The sequence below is a fragment of the Athene noctua genome, unplaced genomic scaffold (assembly GCF_965140245.1).
Source record: "Athene noctua unplaced genomic scaffold, bAthNoc1.hap1.1 HAP1_HAP1_scaffold_36, whole genome shotgun sequence".
Taxonomy (NCBI): Eukaryota; Metazoa; Chordata; class Aves; order Strigiformes; family Strigidae; genus Athene; species Athene noctua.
In genome coordinates, this window is record NW_027437538.1 from 1,158,969 (window position 1) to 1,184,822 (window position 25,854).

The following is a 25,854-nucleotide window of genomic DNA, read 5'->3' on the forward strand; positions in this document are numbered from 1 at the left end:
ATCAAGATCGGGACAGGGAGGGATGATTCACCCCTTATGGCCATGAGCAAAAGACCGACAGGTTAGGGGAACAAAAAACCCATCCATTTAATTCCAACACTAACAACAAAAGTTAAACCCCAGACTGGGACACTGAGAGGTTTTACCACATGTAAAAGCCCCTTCCCCCTCCCCTGCTTTCTTCGCAGGCTCAGCTTTGCTCCTGATTTCTCTCCCTCCTCCCCCGCAGCGGAGCAGGGGGGCAGGGGATGGGGTGTGTGATCAGTTCATCACCTGCTGCACAGGTTCTGGGGATCTCACAGCCCTTGTCAGAGCACAGACAATGACAGTTTTGTGTTTGAAGACAGTGAGGACAGAGAGTCATCAGTAAGTGCTGGGACAGCCTGGGGTCAGAGTGAGGTGGGGCAGCAGGGGTGGGGTGAAAATCTGCAGAGAAACAGGCCGAGGCAGAGGAAAGTGTGGGACAGCCTGTGGTGGGGATGGGCCCTTGGCTGAGGCTGGCACCCCCCAACAGAACTGAAATCCTTGTCCTCTCGACTATGGCTGCTGTCGCTTCCCCTGAGGACCCTGAGAGGACACCAGTTCCTACAGGCACAGCACTTTGCTGCCTCCTGCCCACCCTCCACAGAGCCTGGGGGGATCCGACCGCTGTCCTGCCTCGGCATCACCCCCTGCCTCTCCCTGCCCCAGGAAGAGCCCTGAGCATCCCAGGAGGGAAAGGATCCCCGTTCCCAGGGGATGGGCTCAGGGCTGGACCCTCCTGGGGATGAAACCCATCAAGGCCTTTCAGGGCCCCTCAACATTGGATTGGCAGCCTGTGAGCAGAGCCTCTGCCTTCCTGCTTCCCCAGCCCCAGGGACAGGAACCTTGTCTCCTCATTCCCTGCCCGGCCTCTCCAGTGATGGCCCTCGCTGGGCATCACTGACACCCTCACAGCCTTGGAGCTTTGCTGCTGACTTGCCCTTCTCTAGAGGCCACTCCAATCCCTCTGCTGCACCTGCAGTTCAGGAACTTGGCACCAGAGGGCTCATGAACACGCAAATCCCCCTGACAAGCCAAGTCTCTGGCAGAACTTCATTCCTCCCTTCTGACGGGGTGAGTGTGAGAGGTTTCAGCCGTGCAGGCAAAGGGAAAAGCTTTCAGTCCTACATGGCAATAAGAAACAATTTCTTCTCTTTCCACTGCTCCTTGTATTTCTGCTCACCCATGCAGTGACATCAGCAAACTCCACTGGATATTGGTCCTGAGCATCTGCTGATAGAGGCTGAACATGGAGGGAAGCCAAGACCCTCCATGTCAGACACTCTGGGGGCAATCTTTGTCCCTGCCTCCAACCCCACATTTCTCTCATCAGCCCCCTGGGACTTCCAGCACCTCTGTTCAAAGCTGAGCTTTCTCTATGACAGTCTGAAGCTGCATCTTTCAGACCTTTCCCACCAACTCCCACCTGCTGTACTTGGTACTTGCACACAGCTGCACGCAGACACAGAAGGATGTTTAATTGCCAGAAAGCTAAATCAGCAGAAGGCATGGTTCAATCAAAAATAAAATACACTCCTCTGCTGCATATTAAGTCAATTTTACCACTTCTGAAGGCCACTTTCCACAGTGGAGATGGGCTTAGACCAAAAGAAAACATATTTTTTTGTCAAGCAGAGACCCCAAGAACCCCCACAGCCCCCCCTGCCCCAGACTCTGTCCATAGTCACTCCCAGAGTCACAGCCTGAAGTCACGAGCTCCCTCGAGCTTCCCATCTGCATCCCATCCCTTCCCATTGCCATCGGCAAACCCACCTGTTAAACAGGACTGGACTCAGGACTGGCCCCTGGGGGTCACCACTGGTGCCCTGCTCCCACGGGCACTTTGTGCTCTTGGCCACGGCCTTCTGGATCCGGCCATTCACCCTGTTTCCAGCCCCCCTCCCTCACGCCTATCGGGCTGTGACGGGATGCAGCGTGACAAGAATTGTTACTGCGGAGGTGAAACCCCTTCCCTGCTCTCCCCTCACCCACCAGCTGAGGCATCTTCTTGCTGTGGTGGGTTACCCGTGGCTGATCACCCAACTGCCACCCAGCTGCTCGCTCACGGCCTCTCCCACCCCAGCGGGATGGGGGAGAAAATAGGAAGAATGGGGGTGAGAAAGCTGCTGGGTGGGGACAAGGACAGGGAGATCTCTTCCCCGTTCCCAATGTGGGCAAGGCAGGACTTAGAGGAAAACAACTGAATTTATTGTCAATTGAAACAGATATTTAATTATGAATTCAGCTCCTAATAATAATAATAAAAAACCCCACAAACAAACATTAAACCAACAGCTTTCCTCCTCCCTCCCCAGGCTCAGCTTCACTCCCTCACTCCAGGCCCCTCTCCCCCATCCTGAGCAGTGCAGGGGCGTTTGGGATTGGGTTCTGTGAGGGGTGAGAAACCAGGCCTGCGAGAAACTAACAAACAGCCCGAGAAAGCAAAAGTTGGGGCTGATGGAAGAAATGCCTCAAACACTCCTAAGACAAAAGCGAGTCCCCGGGTGGATGTTGTGGAGGTCGAGGGTGATGAGGCTGCCCCAATCACACCAGGTGCAGCTGGGGGAGGGAGCCCTGTGGAGACAGGACGGCCCTGCTCTGGGGCACCTGGGCACATTGCAAGGGCCATGTGTCCGGGGAGTGACCTTTGCTTCATTATCCACGAAATGCATATTAAAGTTAACACCCTCAATATGCTAATGAGGGCTGACATGACCATGCTAATTACATCATCCCGTGGAACACATGACCCCTCCCTGTACATGGGGTACGTAGGTGTGTGGGTCGACCTAGGGGACGGACCCAAGGAACGTGGGTATAAATCAAGGAAGGGGGAAGAAAGTGGGGGGCCCTGGAGAGAGCAGTGAAGCGAAGGAGACTGATGCCGCCTCCTGGAACCCTCGCTGGCGGGATCAGCGCAGGGACCCAGACCGGTGATCTGTATTCCCCCAGTCCCTCTGTCTCCCTCTTTCCCTTTTCCATTAAGCAATGCCAGGCAGATTGTATTGCTCGCCACAACTTGCGATATCCTTAGCCAATTATCGTGTGTTCAATTAGCACATTGTGGGGAGTTAATTAATGTTTGGAATTTAAGACATGTTGTCTGCTCCATTGCGGATTTGTGACTCTGTGTCACTTGTCCCCTCGTCTGAGCGGGACGTGACAGTACTCGAGTGAAAGCTGCCATCAAATTTCATCAAGTCACACTCTCACAAACTCCCATTAAAATCACTTTTTCAGACACCTTTCCCCGTGATACTCTCAGTGATCTACACCACTCACCCGTGACACGAGGGGACAAAGACCTGGGCTCTGTGGGCCCCTCCCAGCCTTGCCAGCGCCCTTTGCCATCCCACCGCGGGCTGTTCTGCCCTGTCCCACCCCTGCCCCTCTCTCCCCGCAGGCTGCAGCACCCATCTCCCTGCCCCGCCTTGCTCCCACCCCACCATTTCCCGACCTTCACTGATGTTGCCCACTCCAGGGAAAGCTCTACAGCCTCCGAAACCGCCCTCCCAGCAGGGAACCCAACCCAAAGGCTTCCTGTGGCCTTTCCCCTGACCAGAGAGCAGGAACCCCACCAGGACCTTCTCAACCACGTGGCCGCTGTGGCCTTCCAGCTTCTGGGAGGGACGTGCCCAAGCCCTGTGCCTGCTGCTGTCCCACGTGTGCTCAGGTGGAATGGACACGACAGCCCACGGCCCAGCCCTTCTCCTGGGTGAGGCCTGCGGGGGCTTTGGCAGAGGCACTTTCCCAGCCGGGTACCTGCTGCTGGCCTCTCACCCCAGAGACAGAACTGACCTCACGGTCCCTTCACAGCCACACGCTTCCTGCTGGACTGAGACTGTCTGAGACACAACTGACTCATAATACCGTGCGCATCCACCCGCTCCTCATGGCCCAGGACCTGACCAGAGCAAACTCTGCTTCTTTATTAACACCTATCACATATATTTCTTATTACTGGTCTGAGTGGAGAAGCATTCTTCACAGGAACTGCTGAAGTTGTGTTGACACATTTCATAGCTCCTCTTTTTTTCTGGATATTTTTTCTTCTCCCTCAGGCTATTCTGTCATCAGAAACTTTGTCAAGGGAAAGATCCATAGAATCAAAGAGTAACTCAGGGGTCAAAAGAGCCCTGAAATACCTCTTCTCCAACTTTCAAGTTGAAGGCAAGTTGAACCAGGTGAGGTTGTTCAAGGCCTCTCTCCAGCTTCGCATCACCCACAAAGGAGCTGATGTGCGCTCTGTCCCATCGTAGAGGGGGACAGGAAAGATGTTCACTGTGTTGGCCCAGGAGCTGGTCACTGAGGGATGCCGCTAGTGACCGGCTGCACGCAGGACTTTGTACCCCTGATGGCATTTAAGGTTGATCACCCAGCCAACATCCCACCCACCCTAACGTCTACTTCTTCAGCCCAGGCAGCACCAACCTGGCTATGAGAACACGATGGGAGACCATGTCACAGGCCTTGCACAATCCCATGTGCACAACACGCCCTGCTTTCCCCGGTCTGTTGTGGGTCAGCAATCCCTTCCTTGGCCTTCAGCTACCTGGACACGGCTGAAGGAGGACGTAGCCTATGACCTTCCCAGGGATGGAGGGAAGCTGACAAGCCTATAACTCTCCCCTATAATTCTCCCAGTTCTCATTCCTGCCCTTCTTGGAGATGGGTTTGCGCTTGGCCTTCTCCATTGACCCCAGAACCTCTCTGATTGCTGTGGCCCTTCTGAGGGCTCAGCCCAGAATCACCGGCGAGGGTGACGGAGCCAACAGGAGCACTTGCCATGAGCCTGTCCAAGGCAGCGGAGATGAGTCTCACTGGGAGAGTGGGGGTTGTTCCTGGGTCACACACACAAGTGTCCGGGCTCTGTCAGGTGCCCACATCTCAGCTGGCCCCATGCCCTCACCTTACACACAGGGGGTTCAGAGACACGAGTCCTTCCCTTGCACACGCAGAGGCAGTGCATTGCCGGAGTCGTCGTGTCTCTCTGGGCTCCTGCTGCCACGGCCAGAGGCTGGGAGGCCCCTCAGCCCTGTGCTGATCACCCTGCTCTGCACTCGTGGGAGATGCCCCACGGCATGAGGAATGGACTCGGGGACCTCGGTTCAAGGAAACACCTCCCAGGGCTGCAGCCAGGGGGTTGCCCAGGGGACGTTACTGTGGATGTGAAGTGACCTCATGACCCTGTTTGTGCCACACACCTTCACAGCACCCCCAGGAATAGCTGATGGCATTTGTGCTCTCTCACCTCACACACATGATGTGCATGTTTACATCTCCTCCATAAAATGCAAACATGAACTTCTGACCTACTCATTTGGTGTCCCTCTGTGGAGGGACAAAGACCCTCTCCGAGCTGAAGTGAGAGGCCAGTGCTGCAACTGGTGGTTCTGAGGGGCTACAGCATCATGTTTGCCCTGGGTCAATGTCATGGTTTGAACCCATCCAGCATCTGGGCCCAACACAGTCACACACTCACTCCGCTGGGTGCAATGGGGGAGTGAATCAGAAGTGTAAAAGGGAGAAAACTTGCAGGTTGAGCTAAAGGCAGTTTAATAGGTACAGAAAAAAACACACAGGTAAGCAAAGGGAAACATGGAATTCCTTCACTTCTTCCCATTTCCAGGCAGAGCTTCAGCCATCTCCAGGACATCAGGGCTCCATCTCACATAACAGTGACGTGGGAAAACGAACTCCATAACTCTGAATGTCCCCATGTTTGTCCTTCTCCCCCAGCTTTATATAACTGAGCATGATGTCATAAGGTACAAAATACCCCGTTGGTCAGTCGGGGTCAGCTGTCCCAGCCGTGTCCCCTCCCAGCTCCTTGTGCACCCCCAGCTGCTCGCTGGTGGGGTGGGGTGAGGAGCAGGAATGTCCCTGACCCTGTGTAAGCCCTGCTCAGCAATAACGAAATCAGCCCTGCGTTACCAGCACTGTTCATGGCACAAACCAAACCCCAGCCCCATAGCAGCTCCCAGCAAGAAAAGGAACTCTCTCCCAGCCAGAGCAGCACAGGCAGCTGCCCCAGTGTGTCCAGTGAGCGCAGACACAGAGCAGAGCCTGCTCCTTCAGGTCTCTCCCAGGAGGCCTGGCTGTGCGAGGACACTGCTGCCAGCCCCCACCCTGCAAATCACACTGTTCACCTCTTCGCTGGGGTTTTCCTCTGCGGGCCACTTCCTTGGGCGTGTTCTTGAGATCAGGTTTGGGAGAAGAGCTCAGCCTTCAGGCACTGCCCTGAGCAGATCCTCTTTCATGAGGGAACCGCTCTTCGGGAGGCCGGCTCTGTCACACAAGTGCCCAGTGCCTGTCCCTGCCTGTGGTCACAGGGCTGTCACACAGCAGGGGTGTGACCAAGCTGCCAGGGCACTCAGGCCTCACACCAAACCGAAGGGATCAGAAAGAGAGTGTGGAAGGGAAGAGAGAACATCTCTGGAGGACCAAGTGCTCCCTGGCAGTGCTGCCATGCTGGGACTCTCTTTCCCTCCACCTCTGCACACAGGAATTGTCCCTGCAGCTCCAAATTCTTCTCACAGGAAGGATCTCATAAAATAAAAAAGTCACTGCAGGCCCTTTATTTTGTTGCAACACACAGAGATCATGGATCCTCATTCATGCAGCCAGTTGGTGAGAAAAGCAGACTGAATTCAAAAGGGAAAGAAAAAAACATTAAAAGAAAAATCCAACAAAATAACCCAGAAAATTCAGACAGATTGGAACTGTACAGAATTATATTTTAATTAATATGAAGAAGATAAGCAGTTCATTGCTTCAGCATAACATCTAGTTATCAGATTCCTCAGGGAATCCTTGATCTCCTGGTTCCTCATGCTGTAGATGAGGGGGTTCACTGCTGGAGGCACCACCGAGTACAGAAATGACACCACCAGGTCCAGGGATGGGGAGGAGATGGAGGGCGGCTTCAGGTAGGCAAATAGAGCTGTGCTGATTAACACGGAGACCACGGCCAGGTGAGGGAGGCACGTGGAAAAGGCTTTGTGCCGTCCCTGCTCAGAGGGGATCCTCAGCACGGCCCTGAAGATCTGCACATAGGACACCACAATGAACACAAAACACCCAAAAGCCAAACAGGCACTGACCATGATAAGCCCAACTTCCCTGAGGTAGGAGTGTGAGCAGGAGAGCTTGAGGATCTGGGGGATTTCACAGAAGAACTGGTCCAGGGTGTTGCCCTGGCAGAGAGGTAGTGAAAATGTGTTGGCCGTGTGCAGGAGAGAATTGAGGAACCCAGTGCCCCAGGCAGCTGCTGCCATGTGGACACAAGCTCTGCTGCCCAGGAGGGTCCCGTAGTGCAGGGGTTTGCAGATGGCAACGTAGCGGTCGTAGGACATGACTGTGAGGAGAGAAAACTCTGCTGTAGCAAAGAAAAAGAAAAAAAATGTCTGTGCAGCACACCCCAAGTAGGAGATGTGCCTGTTGTGCCAGAGGGAGTTGGCCATGGCTTTGGGGAGAGTGGTGGAGATGGAGCCCAGGTCGAGGAGGGAGAGGTTGAGGAGGAAGAAGTACATGGGGGTGTGCTGCATCCCGTCACAGCCCGATAGGCGTGAGGGAGGGGGGCTGGAAACAGGGTGAATGGCCGGATCCAGAAGGCCGTGGCCAAGAGCACAAAGTGCCCGTGGGAGCAGGGCACCAGTGGTGACCCCCAGGGGCCAGTCCTGAGTCCAGTCCTGTTTAACTGGTGGGTTTGCCGATGGCAATGGGAAGGGATGGGATGCAGATGGGAAGCTCGAGGGAGCTCGTGACTTCAGGCTGTGACTCTGGGAGTGACTATGGACAGAGTCTGGGGCAGGGGGGGCTGTGGGGGTTCTTGGGGTCTCTGCTCGACAAAAAATGTGTTTTCCTCTCTTCTAAGCCCATCTCCACTGTGGAAAGTGGCCTTCAGAAGTGATAAAAAGGACTTAATATGCAGCAGAGGAGTGTATTTTATTTTTGATTGAACCATGCCTTCTGCTGATTTAGCTTTCTGGCAATTAAACATCCTTCTGTGTCTGCGTGCAGCTGTGTGCAAGTACCAAGTACAGCAGGTGGGAGTTGGTGGGAAAGGTCTGAAAGATGCAGCTTCAGACTGTCATGGAGAAAGCTCAGCTTTGAACAGAGGTGCTGGAAGTGCCAGGGGGCTGATGAGAGAAATGTGGGGTTGGAGGCAGGGACAAAGATTGCCCCCAGAGTGTCTGACATGGAGGGTCTTGGCTTCCCTCCATGTTCAGCCTCTATCAGCAGATGCTCAGGACCAATATCCAGTGGAGTTTGCTGATGTCACTGCATGGGTGAGCAGAAATACAAGGAGCAGTGGAAAGAGAAGAAATTGTTTCTCATTGCCATGTAGGACTGAAAGCTTTTCCCTTTGCCTGCACGGCTGAAACCTCTCACATTCCCCCCGTCAGAAGGGAGGAATGAAGTTCTGCCAGAGACTTGGCTTGTCAGGGGGATTTGCGTGTTCATGAGCCCTCTGGTGCCAAGTTCCTGAACTGCAGGTGCAGCAGAGGGGTTGGAGTGGCCTCTAGAGAAGGGCAAGTCAGCAGCAAAGCTCCAAGGCTGTGAGGGTGTCAGTGATGCCCAGCGAGGGCCATCACTGGAGAGGCCGGGCAGGGAATGAGGAGACAAGGTTCCTGTCCCTGGGGCTGGGGAAGCAGGAAGGCAGAGGCTCTGCTCACAGGCTGCCAATCCAATGTTGAGGGGCCCTGAAAGGCCTTGATGGGTTTCATCCCCAGGAGGGTCCAGCCCTGAGCCCATCCCCTGGGAACGGGGATCCTTTCCCTCCTGGGATGCTCAGGGCTCTTCCTGGGGCAGGGAGAGGCAGGGGGTGATGCCGAGGCAGGACAGCGGTCGGATCCCCCCAGGCTCTGTGGAGGGTGGGCAGGAGGCAGCAAAGTGCTGTGCCTGTAGGAACTGGTGTCCTCTCAGGGTCCTCAGGGGAAGCGACAGCAGCCATAGTCGAGAGGACAAGGATTTCAGTTCTGTTGGGGGGTGCCAGCCTCAGCCAAGGGCCCATCCCCACCACAGGCTGTCCCACACTTTCCTCTGCCTCGGCCTGTTTCTCTGCAGATTTTCACCCCACCCCTGCTGCCCCACCTCACTCTGACCCCAGGCTGTCCCAGCACTTACTGATGACTCTCTGTCCTCACTGTCTTCAAACACAAAACTGTCATTGTCTGTGCTCTGACAAGGGCTGTGAGATCCCCAGAACCTGTGCAGCAGGTGACGAACTGATCACACACCCCATCCCCTGCCCCCCTGCGCCGCTGCGAGGGAGGAGGGAGAGAAATCAGGAGCAAAGCTGAGCCTGGGAAGAAAGCAGGGGAGGGGGAAGGGGCTTTTACATGTGGTAAAACCTCTCAGTGTCCCAGTCTGGGGTTTAACTTTTGTTGTTAGTGTTGGAATTAAATGGATGGGATTTTTGTTCCCCTAACCTGTCGGTCTTTTGCTCATGGCCATAAGGGGTGAATCATCCCTCCCTGTCCCGATCTTGATGTCTGAGCTCTTTGTTGTGTTTTTTCCTTCCCACTCCGGAGAGGGGAGGGGTCACTGAAAGGCCGAGCTGGCCAGGGCTGTGAAGACTGGCTGCCATGACCCTGAAATAGCAGGGCCCCAGTTCAGGAGGGGAGGGAGGAAGCAGATTGGAAGACACCAGATGCCAGAATGCAGAGGAGCAGCCTTTGGCCTGTTCTGGGCAGTTTCCGTGGGGATCTCATGGTCAGCAGCGCTGAAGGGAAGCCCAGCTCACTGCAACTGGTCTGCAAGAGCATCTTCCCAGCTTGGCAATGGTCTGTAGCAAAACTCAGTGGAAACTGGAAAGTGAGGTCAAGGGCATGAGAACAAAGGTGTTGTCTGCTTCAGGAAGAGTTAACAAAGTAGCAGAGAGCATGTGGGAGCTCTGCTCCATGTAGTAAGGGTCTGTGGAGAAAGGTCTGAGACACTCTGTCCTCTTCTCCTCAGCCTTCCCCAGCAAGGTCTGCCCGGCCTTTGTGCCTCGAGGCAGGACTCTGGAGCAGAACAGTCAGGGGGCGGTGAAAACTAGATCAGAGGCTACTTGATGAACCTCAACCCTTCCAGTCCACAAGCGCAGAGGGGCTGCATCCCAGGGTGCTGAGAGAGCAGGATGATGTCACAGAGAGGCCACTCCCCATCATCTCTGAAAGGTTTTGGAGACTGGGGAAATAACGGGAGTTTATTGATATCACATGATCTGTAACCAGAACAGAAGGGAAATGGAAAAAGAATAAATGATTTCTTACTGTTCCTGAGAACTGAAACTTGTTCACGTTGACTGTGCTCCTGAAACCTCTGAGATGAAGCACCTAAGAAGAGAGGAGTTAAGGGAAGTGCTGCCCACTGCCTTGGCTTGTCAGGGCATTTTGTCTGTTCCTGAGCCCTCTAGTGCCAAATTCCTGAACTGCAGATCCTGAAAGAAGAACCAACAAGGCTCTGGAGCACTAAAAGTCAGCAGCAGCCCCCGTGTGTCTGAGGGTATTACCGTGCCCCACCGAGGCCATCGCTGAAGAGACTCTGGAGGGAACCACCAGAAGAGGTGACCACCCCTGGGGGCGGGGGGAGAAGGAAATCAGAGGTGATGGAACCAGGCAGAAAAGGAACGTGGAGGTGGCTGTGAAGGGGTCCTAGAGTAGAGTGACAGAAGAGTTTGGGCTGGAAAAGACCTTTAAATGCCATCTAATCCAAGCCCCTGCAATGAGCAGGGACACCTTCAAGTAGATCACGTGGCTCAAAGCCCCGTCCAAAGCGACCTTGAATGTTCCCAGGGACGGGGCCTCTACCACCGCTCTGGGCAGCCTGTTCCAGGGTTTCTCCAGTGCCACTGTAAAAGTGTTCTTCCTTTTATCTCCCTGAATCTGCCCTCTTTTAGTCGAGAACCATTACACTCTGTCCTTTCACAAAAGTCTCCCCCCATCTCACTTTGAAGCCCCCTCTCAGCGCTGAAAGGCAGCAGCAAGGTCTCCTTGGAGCCTTCTCTTCTCCAGGCTGAAGAATCCCTCTGAATATTTTTGTGGCCCTCCTTTGGAGCCACTCCAAGTGTTCCATGTCCCTGCCGTGCTGAGAACCCGAGCTGGACGCAGCACTCCGGGGGCTCTCAGCACAGCAGAGCGGCACCATCCCCTCCCTCGAGCTGCCGCCACACTTCATTTGATGCAGTCCAGGACACGGTTGGCTTCCTGGGCTCGGAGTGCACATTGTCATCTCAGGGTCAACTTTTCCTGCACCAGCACCCCCAAGTCCTTTTCTGCAGGACTGCTCCCAGCACCTTCATCCTCCAGCCTGTGCTGATACTGGGATTTGCCTTGACCCAGATGCAGGACCTTGCACTTGGCCTTGTTGCATTTCAGGAGGTTCGAAAGGCCCCACGTAGGACCTGCCAAGTAACCCCGACTCTATGACTTCAGTGGGACACAAAAGCTACAGAGGATATCTCTACAGTTACATCTGCTCCCTCCATGGTCACGGGGAGTGTGGGTGCTCTCCCCGTCATCATCAAGGGAAGAGCTGTGGTGGAAGGAAATGCACCGTCACCCATCCTGGAGGGGACCTCGGGAGGTCTGTAGGCCAAGCACAAGCCCTGTCAGTGGAGACAGGAGAAACGAGGTTTGGGCTGTTTGTGTGCGGGGCTGTGGGAGTGGGAACCCTTGGCCTCTCCAGACACGTGTCCAGGAGTGATCTCTGCAGGAGCTGATCTCAGACTCTCCACCTGTCCAGGAGCTGCCCGGGGATCCCTCATCCCTCCAGGACCTGCCCTCCACCACCACAAAGGTCTCTCTCCAGCACAGTCACGGAACCACTGAGGCTGGCAGGCAGCCAGCTCCCACCTTCTCTCTGCTGCCTCTTCCTGCTTCATTGTTACCAGGACCTTCTCCCTCACCTGTACCAGTCTCCTCCCAGGCTGCTTGACTTCCTGCATTTCTGGGTGGACTGGAGCTCCAAGAGGAGACTGAGTCGTGGAAAAAAGACTCCACAACTCGAATAGAGTTACACAGCAGGGATGTTTACTGCGGTGCCGGGGTGCAAGGGGATCTCTCCACAAAGCTTGCACACCCCCCGCACATTTTACCGAAACCTGATCGAGTGTGGATTTCCATATTCATTGGGTTCCATCACACAAACATCATGTGCAGGAGTGAGGCTGGGTTAGCTCTAGAGGCTGCTGTCAGTACTTGATGTCATCTTGGCACCTGCCCATTGTCTCCTGGGGGCGTCTCCGGGGGGCTTTGGGAGGAAGGCTCGAAGTCTTTCTCACCCTGTTTTTGCCCAGAGCATGCGCAGATTCTCTTGGCCAATTCCTTGAATAACAAGAGTGTTTTTCAGACAGTTTACTTTCTATCTTAACTAAGAGAACCAATAGAATTTCTACCATTTGTATATGGATATCTTCACTCATTAGCATAATTCCAACTAGATAGAGCCACCTGTTACTCAAGGAGAAAAGTATAATATTTTGCTGAACATTGTAATCCTTGGGAGATTTTCTAAGAGAACTGCTTTGTGTTGATGAACACAGCATCCTGGGTAAAATTCCACAGGACAGTCTGGGCAAGCAGGATTATTATCAATACTAAAAAAAATACTACAACTTGCTATAAGTAAGTAGATAAGTTGCTAAACACTTTTCTATAAGTAAGTAAGTAAATAAACCTGAAAACAAGCAATCATTTCTCTGCATCAAGACCCGTGACCATCAACAGCTCTCCACTCTTCTCTTCAGTGCAGCATCCCACGGGATTCTTCCAAACAGGTTCCTCAGCAGGCCAGAGCCCGCTCTCATGAAGCCTGTTCTTCAGCTCTCAGCTGACTCCTCCTCCATCCCCCGGCAGAGCTCCATGCCTTCCTGCTGCTCTCTCCCATAAAGGGTAACTTCCCCTCCGGGTCCAGCCCCATGGCCTTATCAGTAGCAAAGCCCCAGGACCCCACAGTTTCTCTAGGAGGGAGCATTTGTATTGCCCTGCAACTCCTCATGCTCTTCCCTTGTGAAAGACACCCCAATCGAGATGAGCCAAATGCCCACAACTATTAAAAGGTGACCAATTGGAGCTTCAGTCCGTGGGGACCTTGAGAAACTCTGGGATTGGGAAAATGGAAGTAAATTGAAGCTTTACAAGGAAAAGTGGCCAATCCTGGATCAGCAGGGAGCAGGGGGTGGATAGTCCCATAGCTGAGGGCAGGCTGGGACCTGCCGGGCTGAGCAGCGGCTCTGAGGAGAAGGGCCTGGGCACTGTGAGGGATTCCCTACGAGCCAGGAGAGGATGGACACGATGAACAAGGGCAGCTGCCTACGGGGCTGCATTGGGAGGAGCGTGGGCCACCCAGACACCCTGGGTTACCATCCCCCTCCACTCAGCACTGGTGTGGCCCCACACACATGGGTGAGTCCCAGGGTGTGGTTCCCCATTCTGGAGAAGTGGGGGGGACCTGGAGAGTGTTGAGTGAAGCTCTGCCATGGTGGGGTTTGGGGCCCAGTGCCAATTCTTCTTCAGCCCAGGCAGCACCAACCTGGCTATGAGAACACGATGGAGACCATGTCACAGGCCTTGCACAATCCCATGTGCACAACACGCCCTGCTTTGCCCGGTCTGTTGTGGGTCAGCAATCCCTTCCCTGGCCTTCAGCTACCTGGACACGGCTGAAGGAGGACGTAGCCTACGACCTTCCCAGGGATGGAGGGAAGCTGACAAGCCTATAACTCTCCCCCTATACTTCTCCCAGTTCTCATTCCTGCCCTTCTTGGAGATGGGTTTGCCCTCGGCCTTCTCCATGGACCCCAGAACCTCTCTGATTGCTCTGGCCCTTCTGAGGGCTCAGCCCAGAATCACCGGCGAGGGTGACGGAGCCAACAGGAGCACTTGCCATGAGCCTGTCCAAGGCAGCGGAGATGAGTCTCACTGGGAGAGTGGGGGTTGTTCCTGGGTCACACACACAAGTGTCCGGGCTCTGTCAGGTGCCCACATCTCAGCTGGCCCCATGCCCTCACCTTACACACAGGGGGTTCAGAGACACGAGTCCTTCCCTTGCACACGCAGAGGCAGTGCATTGCCGGAGTCGTCGTGTCTCTCTGGGCTCCTGCTGCCACGGCCAGAGGCTGGGAGGCCCCTCAGCCCTGTGCTGATCACCCTGCTCTGCACTCGTGGGAGATGCCCCACGGCATGAGGAATGGACTCGGGGACCTCGGTTCAAGGAAACACCTCCCAGGGCTGCAGCCAGGGGGTTGCCCAGGGGACGTTACTGTCGACGTGAAGTGACCTCATGACCCTGTTTGTGCCACACACCTTCACAGCACCCCCAGGAATAGCTGATGGCATTTGTGCTCTCTCACCTCACACACATGATGTGCATGTTTACATCTCCTCCATAAAATGCAAACATGAACTTCTGACCTACTCATTTGGTGTCCCTCTGTGGAGGGACAAAGACCCTCTATGATCTAGGGTGAGAGGCCAGTGCTGGAAATGGTGTTTGGGAGGGGCTAGAGCGTGATGATTTCCCTGGGTCAGGGTCATGGTTTAACCCCAGCCAGCATCTGAGCCCCACACAGCCACTCACTCACTGCCCTGGGTGCGATGAGGGAGTGAAGCACAAGGGTAAAAGTAAGAAAACTCACAAGTTGAGATACAGACTATTTTATAGGTAAAGCAAAAGCCACACGTGTAAGCAGAGGAAAACATGGAATTCAATCACTTCCCATTGCCAGTCAGGTCTTCTGCCAGAATATCAGGGCTCCATCACACATAACAGTGACGTGGGAAGACGAACTCCATGACTCTGAATGTCCCCATGTTCGTCCTTCTCCCCCAGCTTTATATAACGGAGCATGATGTCATAAGGTACAAAATAACCCGTTGGTCAGTCGGGGTCAGCTGTCCCAGCCGTGTCCCCTCCCAGCTCCTTGTGCACCCCCAGCTGCTCGCTGGTGGGGTGGGGTGAGGAGCAGGAATGTCCCTGACCCTGTGTAAGCCCTGCTCAGCAATAACGAAATCAGCCCTGCGTTACCAGCACTGTTCATGGCACAAACCAAACCCCAGCCCCATAGCAGCTCCCAGCAAGAAAAGGAACTCTCTCCCAGCCAGAGCAGCACAGGCAGCTGCCCCAGTGTGTCCAGTGAGCGCAGACACAGAGCAGAGCCTGCTCCTTCAGGTCTCTCCCAGGAGGCCTGGCTGTGCGAGGACACTGCTGCCAGCCCCCACCCTGCAAATCACACTGTTCACCTCTTCGCTGGGGTTTTCCTCTGCGGGCCACTTCCTTGGGCGTGTTCTTGAGATCAGGTTTGGGAGAAGAGCTCAGCCTTCAGGCACTGCCCTGAGCAGATCCTCTTTCATGAGGGAACCGCTCTTCGGGAGGCCGGCTCTGTCACACAAGTGCCCAGTGCCTGTCCCTGCCTGCGGTCACAGGGCTGTCACACAGCAGGAGTGTGACCAAGCTGCCAGGGCACTCAGGCCTCACACCAAACCGAAGGGATCAGAAAGAGAGTGTGGAAGGGAAGAGAGAACATCTCTAGAGGACCAAGTGCTCCCTGGCAGTGCTGCCATGCTGGGACTCTCTTCCCCTCCACCGCTGCACACAGGAATTTTACGTGCATGTCCTTAAAAACTTAAAGAAAGTATCTCAGTAAAAGAAAAGTAGCTGGAGGCCCTTTATTTTGTTGCAACACACAGAGATCATGGATCCTCATTCATGCAGCCAGTTGGTGAGAAAAGCAGACTGAATTCTAAAGGGGAAGAAAAAAACATTAAAAGAAAAATCCAACAAAATAACCCAGAAAATTCAGAGATTGGAACTGTACAGAATTATATTGTAATTAATATGAAGAAGATAAGCAGTTCATTGCTTCAGCATAACATCTAGTTATCAGATTCCTCAGGGAATCCTTGATCTCCTGGTTCCTCATGCTGTAGATGAGGGGGTTCACTGCTGGAGGCACCACCGAGTACAGAAATGACACCACCAGGTCCAGGGATGGGGAGGAGATGGAGGGCGGCTTCAGGTAGGCAAATAGAGCCGTGCTGATTAACACGGAGACCACGGCCAGGTGAGGGAGGCACGTGGAAAAGGCTTTGTGCCGTCCCTGCTCAGAGGGGACCCTCAGCACGGCCCTGAAGATCTGCACATAGGACACCACAATGAACACAAAACACCCAAAAGCCAAACAGGCACTGACCATGATAAGCCCAACTTCCCTGAGGTAGGAGTGTGAGCAGGAGAGCTTGAGGATCTGGGGGATTTCACAGAAGAACTGGTCCAGGGTGTTGCCCTGGCAGAGAGGCAGTGAAAATGTGTTGGCCGTGTGCAGGAGAGAATTGAGGAACCCAGTGCCCCAGGCAGCTGCTGCCATGTGGACACAAGCTCTGCTGCCCAGGAGGGTCCCGTAGTGCAGGGGTTTGCAGATGGCAACGTAGCGGTCGTAGGACATGACTGTGAGGAGAGAAAACTCTGCTGTAGCAAAGAAAAAGAAAAAAGAGGTCTGTGCAGCACACCCCAAGTAGGAGATGTGCCTGTTGTGCCAGAGGGAGTTGGCCATGGCTTTGGGGAAAGTGGTGGAGATGGAGCCCAGGTCGAGGAGGGAGAGGTTGAGGAGGAAGAAGTACATGGGGGTGTGCAGGCGGTGGTCACAGGCGATGGCGGTGATGATGAGGCCGTTGCCCAGGAGGGCAGCCAGGGAGATGCCCAGGAAGAGCCAGAAGTGCAGGAGCTGCAGCTCCCGTCTGTCTGCGAATGCCAGGAGGAGGAACTCGGTGATGGAGCTGCCGTTAGTCATTTGTTTCTACTGGACATGGGGACCTCTATGTGTTGGAAAAACAAGTGAGAATTTAGGGTAGATTTCTCTGAACAAAAGATACTCCTTAAGTTTTGACTAATCCCTCCTTTCACACTCCCATTATGATGTACCCTTGGAACTGTCCTGGGGGTGATGTGGGGCTGTGAGCAGCCCTGCCCCAGGCAGCACCCTCTCCACAGCAGCAGGACCCTGCCCTGCCGGGGTCTCTCCTGCCCCCCACAGCTGCTCCCCCCGGCGCCGTGGGCAGCTCCCCGGGCAGGCTGAGTGCTGACCCTGGCCGGCGGCAGAGTCCCTGCCCCAGCACACAGCCCCGGGGGTGCAGGGACCCTGCTCGGAAGGACAGCCCTGGGCACCCCCGGCCGCACCCGCGCCTGCACCCCCTGCAGCCGTCCCCGGGAGAAGGCAGAGCCATGGCCTGTCCCTCTGGCAGCGAAGCAGGGAAGCCCTGCTCGGGAGCACGGCCTCCTCCTCCAGACACCAGGGAGATTCCTGGGGCTGTGCCGGCCTCACCACATCCCTCCGCCACCTGCAGCTGCCCTGCCCCGCACCCACAGACTGACGGTGTCACGGGCTGGGAAGATTTCTCCTGCAGTGAGCTCTCAGCACCCTGCCAGTGCCGTCTGCCTCTGCCCTCTCTGTGCCCGGCTCCTCTGCCCTCGGTGCCTGCAGGCAGTGCCCTCAGCCCTGCTGCGCTTTGCAGAGGAGCTGCTCCTGGGCAGAGCTGGCTCTCTGCAGCGCTGACCACTTGCCCTCAGCTCCCTCCAGCCCAGCAGCCCGGCCCAGCATCACAGCAGAATGCAAGCCCAAGGCATTTTAATGACTCCTTGAGGAGGGTTGGTCTGAGTCCATGGACCTCAGACAGTGATTGGACGATGAAGGTGCCAGTCAGGAAGTCAAAGCCAGAGGCCAACTGCAAAGTTTCTTGGAGTGTTAATGGCTCCCAGTGAGGACCGTTCCTGACAAACCTCCTGCGGGGCTGGTTACAGCAGAAAACTCCCGGCAGAGATGACAGGGAAACAAAGGCCCTGTCAGTGTGGAACAGATTCTGAGCAAACCTGGGTGTGTTACATGGAGCAAAGGGCCACGCCCTGACCCCCAGCCCCTGGGAAGTCAGATGCTGTTCCTCAGCCATTGCTCAGGGCTCTTCCTGGGGCAGGGTGATGTGGGGATGGGCAATGCCAAGGGCAGGACTATGGTCCAACCCCTGCCAGGCTCTCGGCTGGGGAAGGGGAGGCCATGAGACCCAGTGCTGGAAGGGGAAGGGGCTTCCTCATGGCCACCAGTGGCAGAGACACCAGCCAGAGCCAAGGGCAGAGAGAGCTCAGCTCTGCTGGGGGATGCTCAGACTTTGCTCACCCCTCTGTCGTCTCCACCACAGGCTGTCCCACCGTGTCCCACACCTGCACCTCTTTCTCTGCCGGCTGGAGACGTCCACCCAGCTACCACACCCTGCTCTCCCCTGAGCATCTCCCTTCCTTTCCTGAGATCTCTGCGTCCTCCCTGCCTGCTCCTTGACACACAAAGCCTGGGGCTGCTCCAGTCTCCCTCGGGGTGACCTGTTCCACCACAGCACTGCCCTTCCAGGGACATTGCTCTGTGCCCAGTCTGTTCCTCCCCAGGTCCTCCTGATGCATTAGTTCTTTCTCATGGTGTATCTTTCAACAAAGACAATCTCCATCGTCTCTGTAATCCCCCCTGTGTCACTCTCAGGCTACTCTTATGGTGCCTGGAGCCTCCACACCACTGGGCCAAAAACTCCACGTCTCTCCCCCACCTCACACAGGTTATGTGCACTAAGTCCTGAGCCCCACCTTGTCAGACCTTCACTCAACACTATTCAGGTCGCCCTTACTTCTCCAAAATGGGGAGACTGCACTGGGTCTGGCTGAGCTGGAATTGGTTTCCCCTACAGCAGCCCTCACGGTGCTGTGGTTTATGCTGGGAGCTGCAGGGTGTTGGCAGCACCCTGGTGTTGTGGCTGCTGCTGAGCAGGGCTTACACAGCACCAAGGCTCCTTCCGACATTTCCCCCTGCAGTGGGACGGGGTGGGCAAGATCTTGGGAGGGGACACAGCCAGGACAGCTGACCCAAACGACCAAAGGGACATTCCAGACCATGTGACGTCTGCTCAGTGTAAAGCTGGGAGAAAGGAGGAAGGGGGTGGGGTCACCCTTGGTCCTCCGAGGCAACCACTACGCGTATTGGAGCCCTGATCCTGAGAAGGCCCCACAGCGCCTGTCCATGGGAAGTAGAGAATAAATCTTTTTGCTTTTGCTTCCACGCGCAGAACTTTACTTTGTTTTGCTTAGATTAAAACTGCTTTTTTTCTATTTTTCCACAATTATTGGTTTATATTATTTCCTTTCCCCTCTTTCCCCTTTTGAGAAAACAAGGGGAAAAGGGGGGGAAGTGATAGAATGACTTTGTGGATACCTGGCGTTTAGCCAAAGCCAAACCATCACAGTCTATTTGGGCGCCCAACGTGGGGGAGACACAACCTGTAACACACCCATCTGTGTGGGCCACAGCAGTGCTGAGTCACTAACACAAGTGACAACAAATGCAATGCACTGCCTGCAGCCTGGGAACTCAGGGTAAGTCTTGGGCAAGACCCATAGGTTCTACTGGGAAGGCCCCGGTTCCTGTGGGGGCACCACGGGTCATGTTACCAGTTCCAGCAGATTCCTGGGGATGACCCACAGCTGAAGAGGCCATTGGGAACCTGAGAACCTTGGCCCAGCTATTAGCAGGCACAGGAGCATCCGTGAGCACTCCTGGGTCATCTGGGGTAAACTCAGGCTGAAGAACTCCAGGAGAAGTGTCTCCAAGTGGCCGTGACAGAGCCCATCACCTTGACCCACTCTGGGAAAATGTCACCTTCCAGGAAGGGAAATTCCAGGCAGTCATGTGACCAGGCCCATCAGTCAATCTGCAATGTAAGGGAAAGGAATATTTCTGATGCTGTGGATGCAGACGGCAACAAGCATTGGACTGTGCCTCAGAATATTCCTGGGAATCTCATCAAGCTGGTCCCTGCGCTGAGGCAAACACTGTGAGCAGAGTGAAGGGCAGGGAGCGCTGGCCGAACCCCCAGCAGGATGTAGATCTCTGGGTAGGAGCTGTCTGCCTTGTGCCGTGACCAGTGCAGGTGACACTGGAGTCAAAGCCCCAGCCCAGCCCCCACAGAGGGGAGGCCACGGCCACAACTGCAGATCGGTTTGGGGCAGCTCTGCAGTGACAGCTGGAAACACCAAGTGCATCTTGGTAGCAGCAGATCCTTTCAGTGCACGGACAGAAGCCCCCTGGCCAGAGCAAGGTGGCGGCCACCACTGCACATCTCCTGCTGGACGCTGCTCTGTCTTGCTGGGCTCTGCTCCACAGCGCCGAGTCTGATCCCAGCACCGACTTTGTGGCAGTAATTCTGCATGAGCACTGCAAAGCCTGAAGGCGACACGTCCCCCCCGGCTCTGCCCAGGCGTGGGGCAGGGAGAGGGAAAGGCCAGCGAAGGGCTGGGTGTGGCTGTTGAACGTGGGGTCCAGCAGCCATGAGGGGTCAAGGGAGTGGATGGGGAGAGACGGGCAAAGGCGCCACAAATTGTGATGCTGATTGTGACTCCATGACAGCCACAGGGTCCTGATTGGCCAGCAGCTGGCCCCAGCAGTCTGGGGACAAGACATGGGTTCTGAATGCGGAGGAACCTCTGTTATTCACAGAATCACAGAATCACTGAGGTTGGAAAAGCCCCTTGGGATCATCGAGTCCGACCATCAGCCCGACTCTACAAGTTCTCCCCTACACCGTATCTCTCAACGTCTCATCTAAACCACCCTTAAACACAGGCAGGGATGGGGACTTCCCCCCCTCCCCGGGCACACTATTCCACCCTCTGACCACTCTTTCTGGGAAAAGTTCGCCCAGCCTGACCCTCCCCTGTGGCAGTTTCCAGCCGTTCCCTCTTGTCCTGTCCCTGATCCCCTGGGAGCAGAGCCCAGCCCCAGCCTCTCTGCACTGTCCTGTCAGGAGCTGCAGAGAGGGATGAGGGCTCCCCTCAGCCTCCTCCTCCTCACACTGAACACTCCCAGCTCCTTCCCTGGCTCCTCACAGGATTGATTCTCCAGCCCTTCCCCAGCCTCGTTGCCCTCCTCTGCCCTCGCTCCAGCCCCTCCAGATCTCTCTCTTGGTTTGAGGTGCCCAAACCTGGACACAACCCTCCAGGTGTGGCCTCCCCAGTGCAGAGCACAGGGGGACTGTCACCTCCCTTCTCCTGCTGGTCACACTAGTGCTGACACAAGCCAGGATGCCGTTGGCTTTCTTGGCCCCCCGGGCACACTGCTGGCTCCTGTTCAGCTGCTTGTCAGTGAGAACCCCCAGACCCTTCTCTTAGGCTGCAAACCAAACCAGGGCGTTATCATGCCCTTGACTCAGCGCTGGGGAGGCCACCTCTAGACTGGTGTGACTGGGGGAGAGGCTCCCTGTCCTGGAGGAATGGAGAGGAAAGGGAGAAGCTCCAAAGGAGATGTGCCAGGGTGGGCTTTGGGGCCTTTGTGGAGAGGCTGAAGGACCGGGGCTGCTTGAGCCTGGTGAGGTGGAGGCTCAGGGCACTACAGCAGTCGCCTGCACCTGCTGGGAGGAGAGTTTCTGAGATAACGGAGCTTTTCTTGGTAGTGGGAAGAGAAGGAAACCTCAACAAAGTGCAGCTTGGAAGGTTCAGATGGGAGTTGAGGGAAAAGAAATCTCAATCAGGAGGTGGTATTGTGGTGTAAGAGGTCGCCCAGAGGGAGTGTGGATCAGCCTGTGGCTCTGTGTTTCAAGGAACAGGCAGTGAGTGTGGAGAGACATCAGTGAAGGGGTGGGAATGCCGGGAGGAGAGCGAGGGAGGAAAGGGAGATGGATGTCACCAGCCTGGAGGGAAAAAGGCGCCTGAAGGGCCCAGCAGAAGCAAACCTGCAGCAGAGATGGCTGAGGGCTCTGCCAGGGCTGAAAGGCCACACGAGACAGAGCTCTTGGCCCCCTTGGTCATGGCAGTTGCCCTGCCATGGGGGGCTACCGGGATAAACCTGATGTTGAGGCTCTGGACTGTGTTTTCCTCCTCACCCCTTCCTGGAGAGGCCAGGAGGGGTTGTGCAGTTTCCTACACTTGGCATTGCTCCCCCTCACAGCCCCTGCCCCCAGGAAGAGCCCTGAGCCACACACGAGGGGCAGCATCTCCTTCCCAGGGCCTGAGGGTCAGGGCTTGGCCTTTGTGCTCCATCACCAACCCAAGGGTTTCACAGCAGGACAGCCCTGCACGGGGCCTTTGCCTGCCTGCAATCACAGCCTCCAATTCTCTGCTCTAACGAGTCCCTGCAGAGGCTTTGTCAGTCCTGGCCCTCCGTGGGGCCAATCAGGGCTTCAGGGCACGGGGAGCTTTGCTGCTGACTTGGACTTGTTGAGGCCTTTGCTCAGTCTCCTCTCAGGGCCTGAGCATCATGGACATGGGGCCAAATACACCACGGGGCTCATTAAAATACACAAAGCCCTAACGAGCTCGTTCTCTTCCTTTAGATTTCTTCAAGTCTTCAGGACTTGTGCAGCTAATTGGAGTCATTTCCTGGTGTAGTTAAGGAGGAAGGTTTCAAAGTGCCCCTAATACAAATCAATCTGTATTTTAAAGAGCACATTATTTAATTTACACTTTAGAGAAGAGGCGATAGCAGCACTCTCTGACTGACATCGATGCAGAGCATCTCCTCGGGAGATCTCCTGGACAGTCCCTTGGGGTCCAACACAGTCCGGACAACCTTTGTCCTCACCCCCAGTCCCAGCATTTCTCTCCTCAGCCGCCTGGGACTCGCATCATCTCTCCTTACATCAGATTTCTCCTCTGATCTCTGCAGCGGGAGGTTACAGCTCCTTTGCACAATCTCCCCCCTGCTGTCCTTGGAGAACCGCCTGCACAAGGGAGCAGAAGGATTTCTGCTGTTTGTAAGCAAGGAAAAGTCAAACATCATCAAGGTTCATACAAAATAAAATAAATTTCTCTCCTATAAGTTAAGTATAATCTCCAATGAGGTTGCCTTTCTACAAGGGGTAATTTTATGAGTAATATTTTCGGTGTGCAGATAGAAAAAGGTAGAGATTAACATACTGGAGGAGTTGGCCAAGGAGACAATTAGTCTGCGGAAAGAGAGGCAAGATTTTAATGACCTGAAGTTGAAAGCAGCAGCTCGCGAGCTGAGAGGAATCTGAATGAACAAAAGTCAGGGGAGGAGAAAACTAAAGAATAATAGAAAAGGCCCTTTTTCTAGAGAGTTTGCATCTGAAAAGTTGGCTTCAGAAATGGTCATTCTATCGGGACAGGTGAAAATACACGAAAGATTAAAGAGATTTGATACACCATGTAACAGCAGAGGTGCAATGAAGTTACAGGAGAAGATCAGTATTTCTGTGGAATATCCCTCTGAAAAGGTCCCAGTTCTGGGAGACATCTCTTGTGGGTGAGGACAAGCCAATGTTGCCCCCACCTTTGAAGGAGGCCAGAAGTGCCCCCCAGCACCCACTGGCTGCACAAGGTCACTGTGGTGAGGAGTGACCCTTGCAATGAGTCCTCTGGGGTGACATTCCCGGGCACCCAAAAGAGCAGATTGTGTCCAAACGCCGTCGGCATGGACCTCCCAAGGGGACATCATGGCTCCCCAGCCGGATTGCCTTCATGGGGAAGTGGCTGCGTTGGGACGTGAGGGGAGACAGTGGGTGTCATGTACCTCCAACTCAGCAAGACATTGGACACGGTCTCCCTCAATATTCTCGTACCCAAGTCAGGCCGTTACAGCCGGGCTGGGTCGGCAACGAGATGGGTAAAACACCCGTTGGAGGATCAGGCTCAGAGAGCTGTGGGGAAGGGGTCACCCCTACCTGGAGGTCAGTGGGAGATACCGGGGCGTTGTGGGGCAGCACAGGGGACACTTCTGGGACCTGGACAGTTTAACAACTGTGCCCATGACCCAGAGGAGGCAACTCTTCTCTCAGGAACACGATAAAGATGTCGTGAAGCTGTGCAGGGAGAACATGAGGAGAGGCAAAGCACAGCTAGAGCTCAACTTGGCCGCAGCTGTTAAGGATAACAAAAATGTTTCTATAAATTCGTTCACAGCAAAAGGAGGATGAGGGAAAATCTCCCTCCTTTGCTGGATGCAGAGGGAAACCTGGCAACTAAGGCTGAGGGAAAGGCTGAGGTGCTCAAGGCCTACTTGGCCTCAGCGTGTAGCAGTGGAAGTGGCTGTTCCCTGGACCCCCAGCCCCAGGAGCCGGGAGATGGGCAGGGGAAGCAGGCTGAGGGCAGCGCAGGGGAAGAGGAGGTGGTCAGAGACCTGCTGCACCGCTTGGATGCACACAAGGCTGTGGGAGCGGGTGGGTTACACCCAAGGGTGCTGAGGGAGCTGGCAGATGTGCTCGCCAAGGCACTGTCCGTGCTTTACCTGGAGTCATGGCTGACTGGGGAGGGCCCATTGGACTGGAGGGTGGCACATGGGACACCCATCTACAGGAGAGGCAGGAAGGAGGATCCAGGGAACTACAGACCTGTCCGTGTGACCTGGGTGCCAGGGAAGGTGATGGAGCAGGTCACCTCGGGTGCCATTACAAGTCATCTAATGGACAGGCAGGGGATCAGGCCCAGTCAGCGGGCTTATGAAAGGCAGGTCCTGCCTGACAGACCTGATCTCCTTCTACGACAGGGCGACCTGCTGATTGGATGAGGGACAGGCTGTGGGTGCTGTTTACCTTGACTTTAGCAAGGCCTTTGACACTGTTTCCCACAGCATTCTTGTCCTGGTTCAGCTGGGATAGAGTCAAGTTTTTCCCCAGCAGAGAGCGAGGGGGAAGGGATCTCCAGCCGGGTTATTCATACCATGCTGACGTCAGGTCCAGGGGCGGAGCCTTTTTACTTTCGCTTCTGGTTTTGGATTTTGCCATACAGGCGGCGGGCTTGCTCCTTGACCATTTTGCGGTATTTCTCTGTATATCTTTTGACTTGTTCACTGTTATTGCTGTTTCTTGTTGTTATCATTGCCACTGCTACTAATCAGATTGTTTGATCACACTGTTGTATGAAATTTTCTTCTTATTTTAGCCGGAGTCTGTGCTTAACTTTCCAGCCCGACCGGCAGAGGGTGGGGGAAGGGCAACAGCAACGTGCTCTCCGACCCCGGCAGGGGTTAAACCTTACACATTTACAATTGGCGCCCAACGTGGGGCAGACCCTGACCAGAGTGTGATAGAGCAATCTGTTGGGTGTAATCTTTCTGTTTGTATTCGTGTTTATTTGATAAGAAAATGTTTGCAATGCTGGCCCACTTGCTTGCGTGGTGGGGCTGGATTAATCCTTCTATCCAGTGTATGATCCCAGTGGTGGCGTTTGTTATCGGTGGGAAATGTATCCAGGGTCTCATGTTGTTATACGGGCTATCGAACACTTCTGCTGCCTTTGTATCGCTGTGTGTGGGGCGGGCCGGTACCTGTTTGCTGCCTGGGCTTTTGTTAGGGGTCTCACCCCCTCTATGGGTGAGCCAGGGGAAGAGATCCTCTCGGCTCTGGGGAGTTTCAGTTATCCCCGGAGCCTGCAGGCCAGAGTGATTGTGGCACAATGCCTTCTGAATGCCTGCCTGATTTCGGTTTTGGCCATGCGGCACTTCTCTAACAATAGCCGTGCCCGGAAACCTGCCCGGGTTAGACAGCAGTGAGTGGCAAGGGGTGTGGGATAAGATGGGCAAAGGCCTGAGTCGGTGGCACCCCCAATGCTTTGGAACTTCACTCCTGAGCAAATGCAGAGCCCTGAGAAGCTGATGGAGTGCTTAGAAAGGGTGTGTTACCAAACGGGCAAAACCCAGGAGACACAACTCGCTGCAATGTGTTGGGGACTTGCCCATGCCTACCGTGTCCTCTTTAATACCACCCGCTGCCCTCAAGGGGAGGAAAAGGCCACACAAACAATATCTGAAGCGGGGGCACAGGCAGAGCCAGTCTCAGTCGCCTCCACCAGCACAGCGACTGAGCCAGA

The 25,854-nt window shown here is 55.0% G+C and overlaps 2 protein-coding genes across 2 annotated transcripts; both read right to left on the reverse strand.

The window, feature by feature from the left end:
- Positions 1-5,499: 5,499 nt before the first annotated feature.
- On the reverse strand, positions 5,500-7,376 carry LOC141974231 (olfactory receptor 14J1-like). The gene is made up of 2 exons (XM_074933565.1): positions 6,806-7,376; positions 5,500-5,507 (listed from the first exon to the last, which is right to left on the reverse strand). Exons 1-2 carry the CDS (start codon positions 7,374-7,376, stop codon positions 5,500-5,502), a joined length of 579 nt encoding a protein of 192 aa, XP_074789666.1.
- Positions 7,377-14,582: 7,206 nt separating this feature from the next.
- LOC141974232 (olfactory receptor 14J1-like) lies at positions 14,583-16,450 on the reverse strand. Its single transcript, XM_074933566.1, has 2 exons — positions 15,869-16,450; positions 14,583-14,594 (listed from the first exon to the last, which is right to left on the reverse strand). The coding sequence occupies exons 1-2, from the start codon at positions 16,448-16,450 to the stop codon at positions 14,583-14,585; spliced, it is 594 nt and encodes a 197-aa protein (XP_074789667.1).
- Between the last annotated feature and the right edge of the window lie 9,404 nt (positions 16,451-25,854).

Coding starts and splice junctions, on each gene's coding strand:
- LOC141974231 (XM_074933565.1), bottom strand. CDS start 7,376: ATGTCCTACGACCGCTACGTTGCCATCTGCAAACCCCTGCACTACGGG.
- LOC141974232 (XM_074933566.1), bottom strand. CDS start 16,450: ATGTCCTACGACCGCTACGTTGCCATCTGCAAACCCCTGCACTACGGG.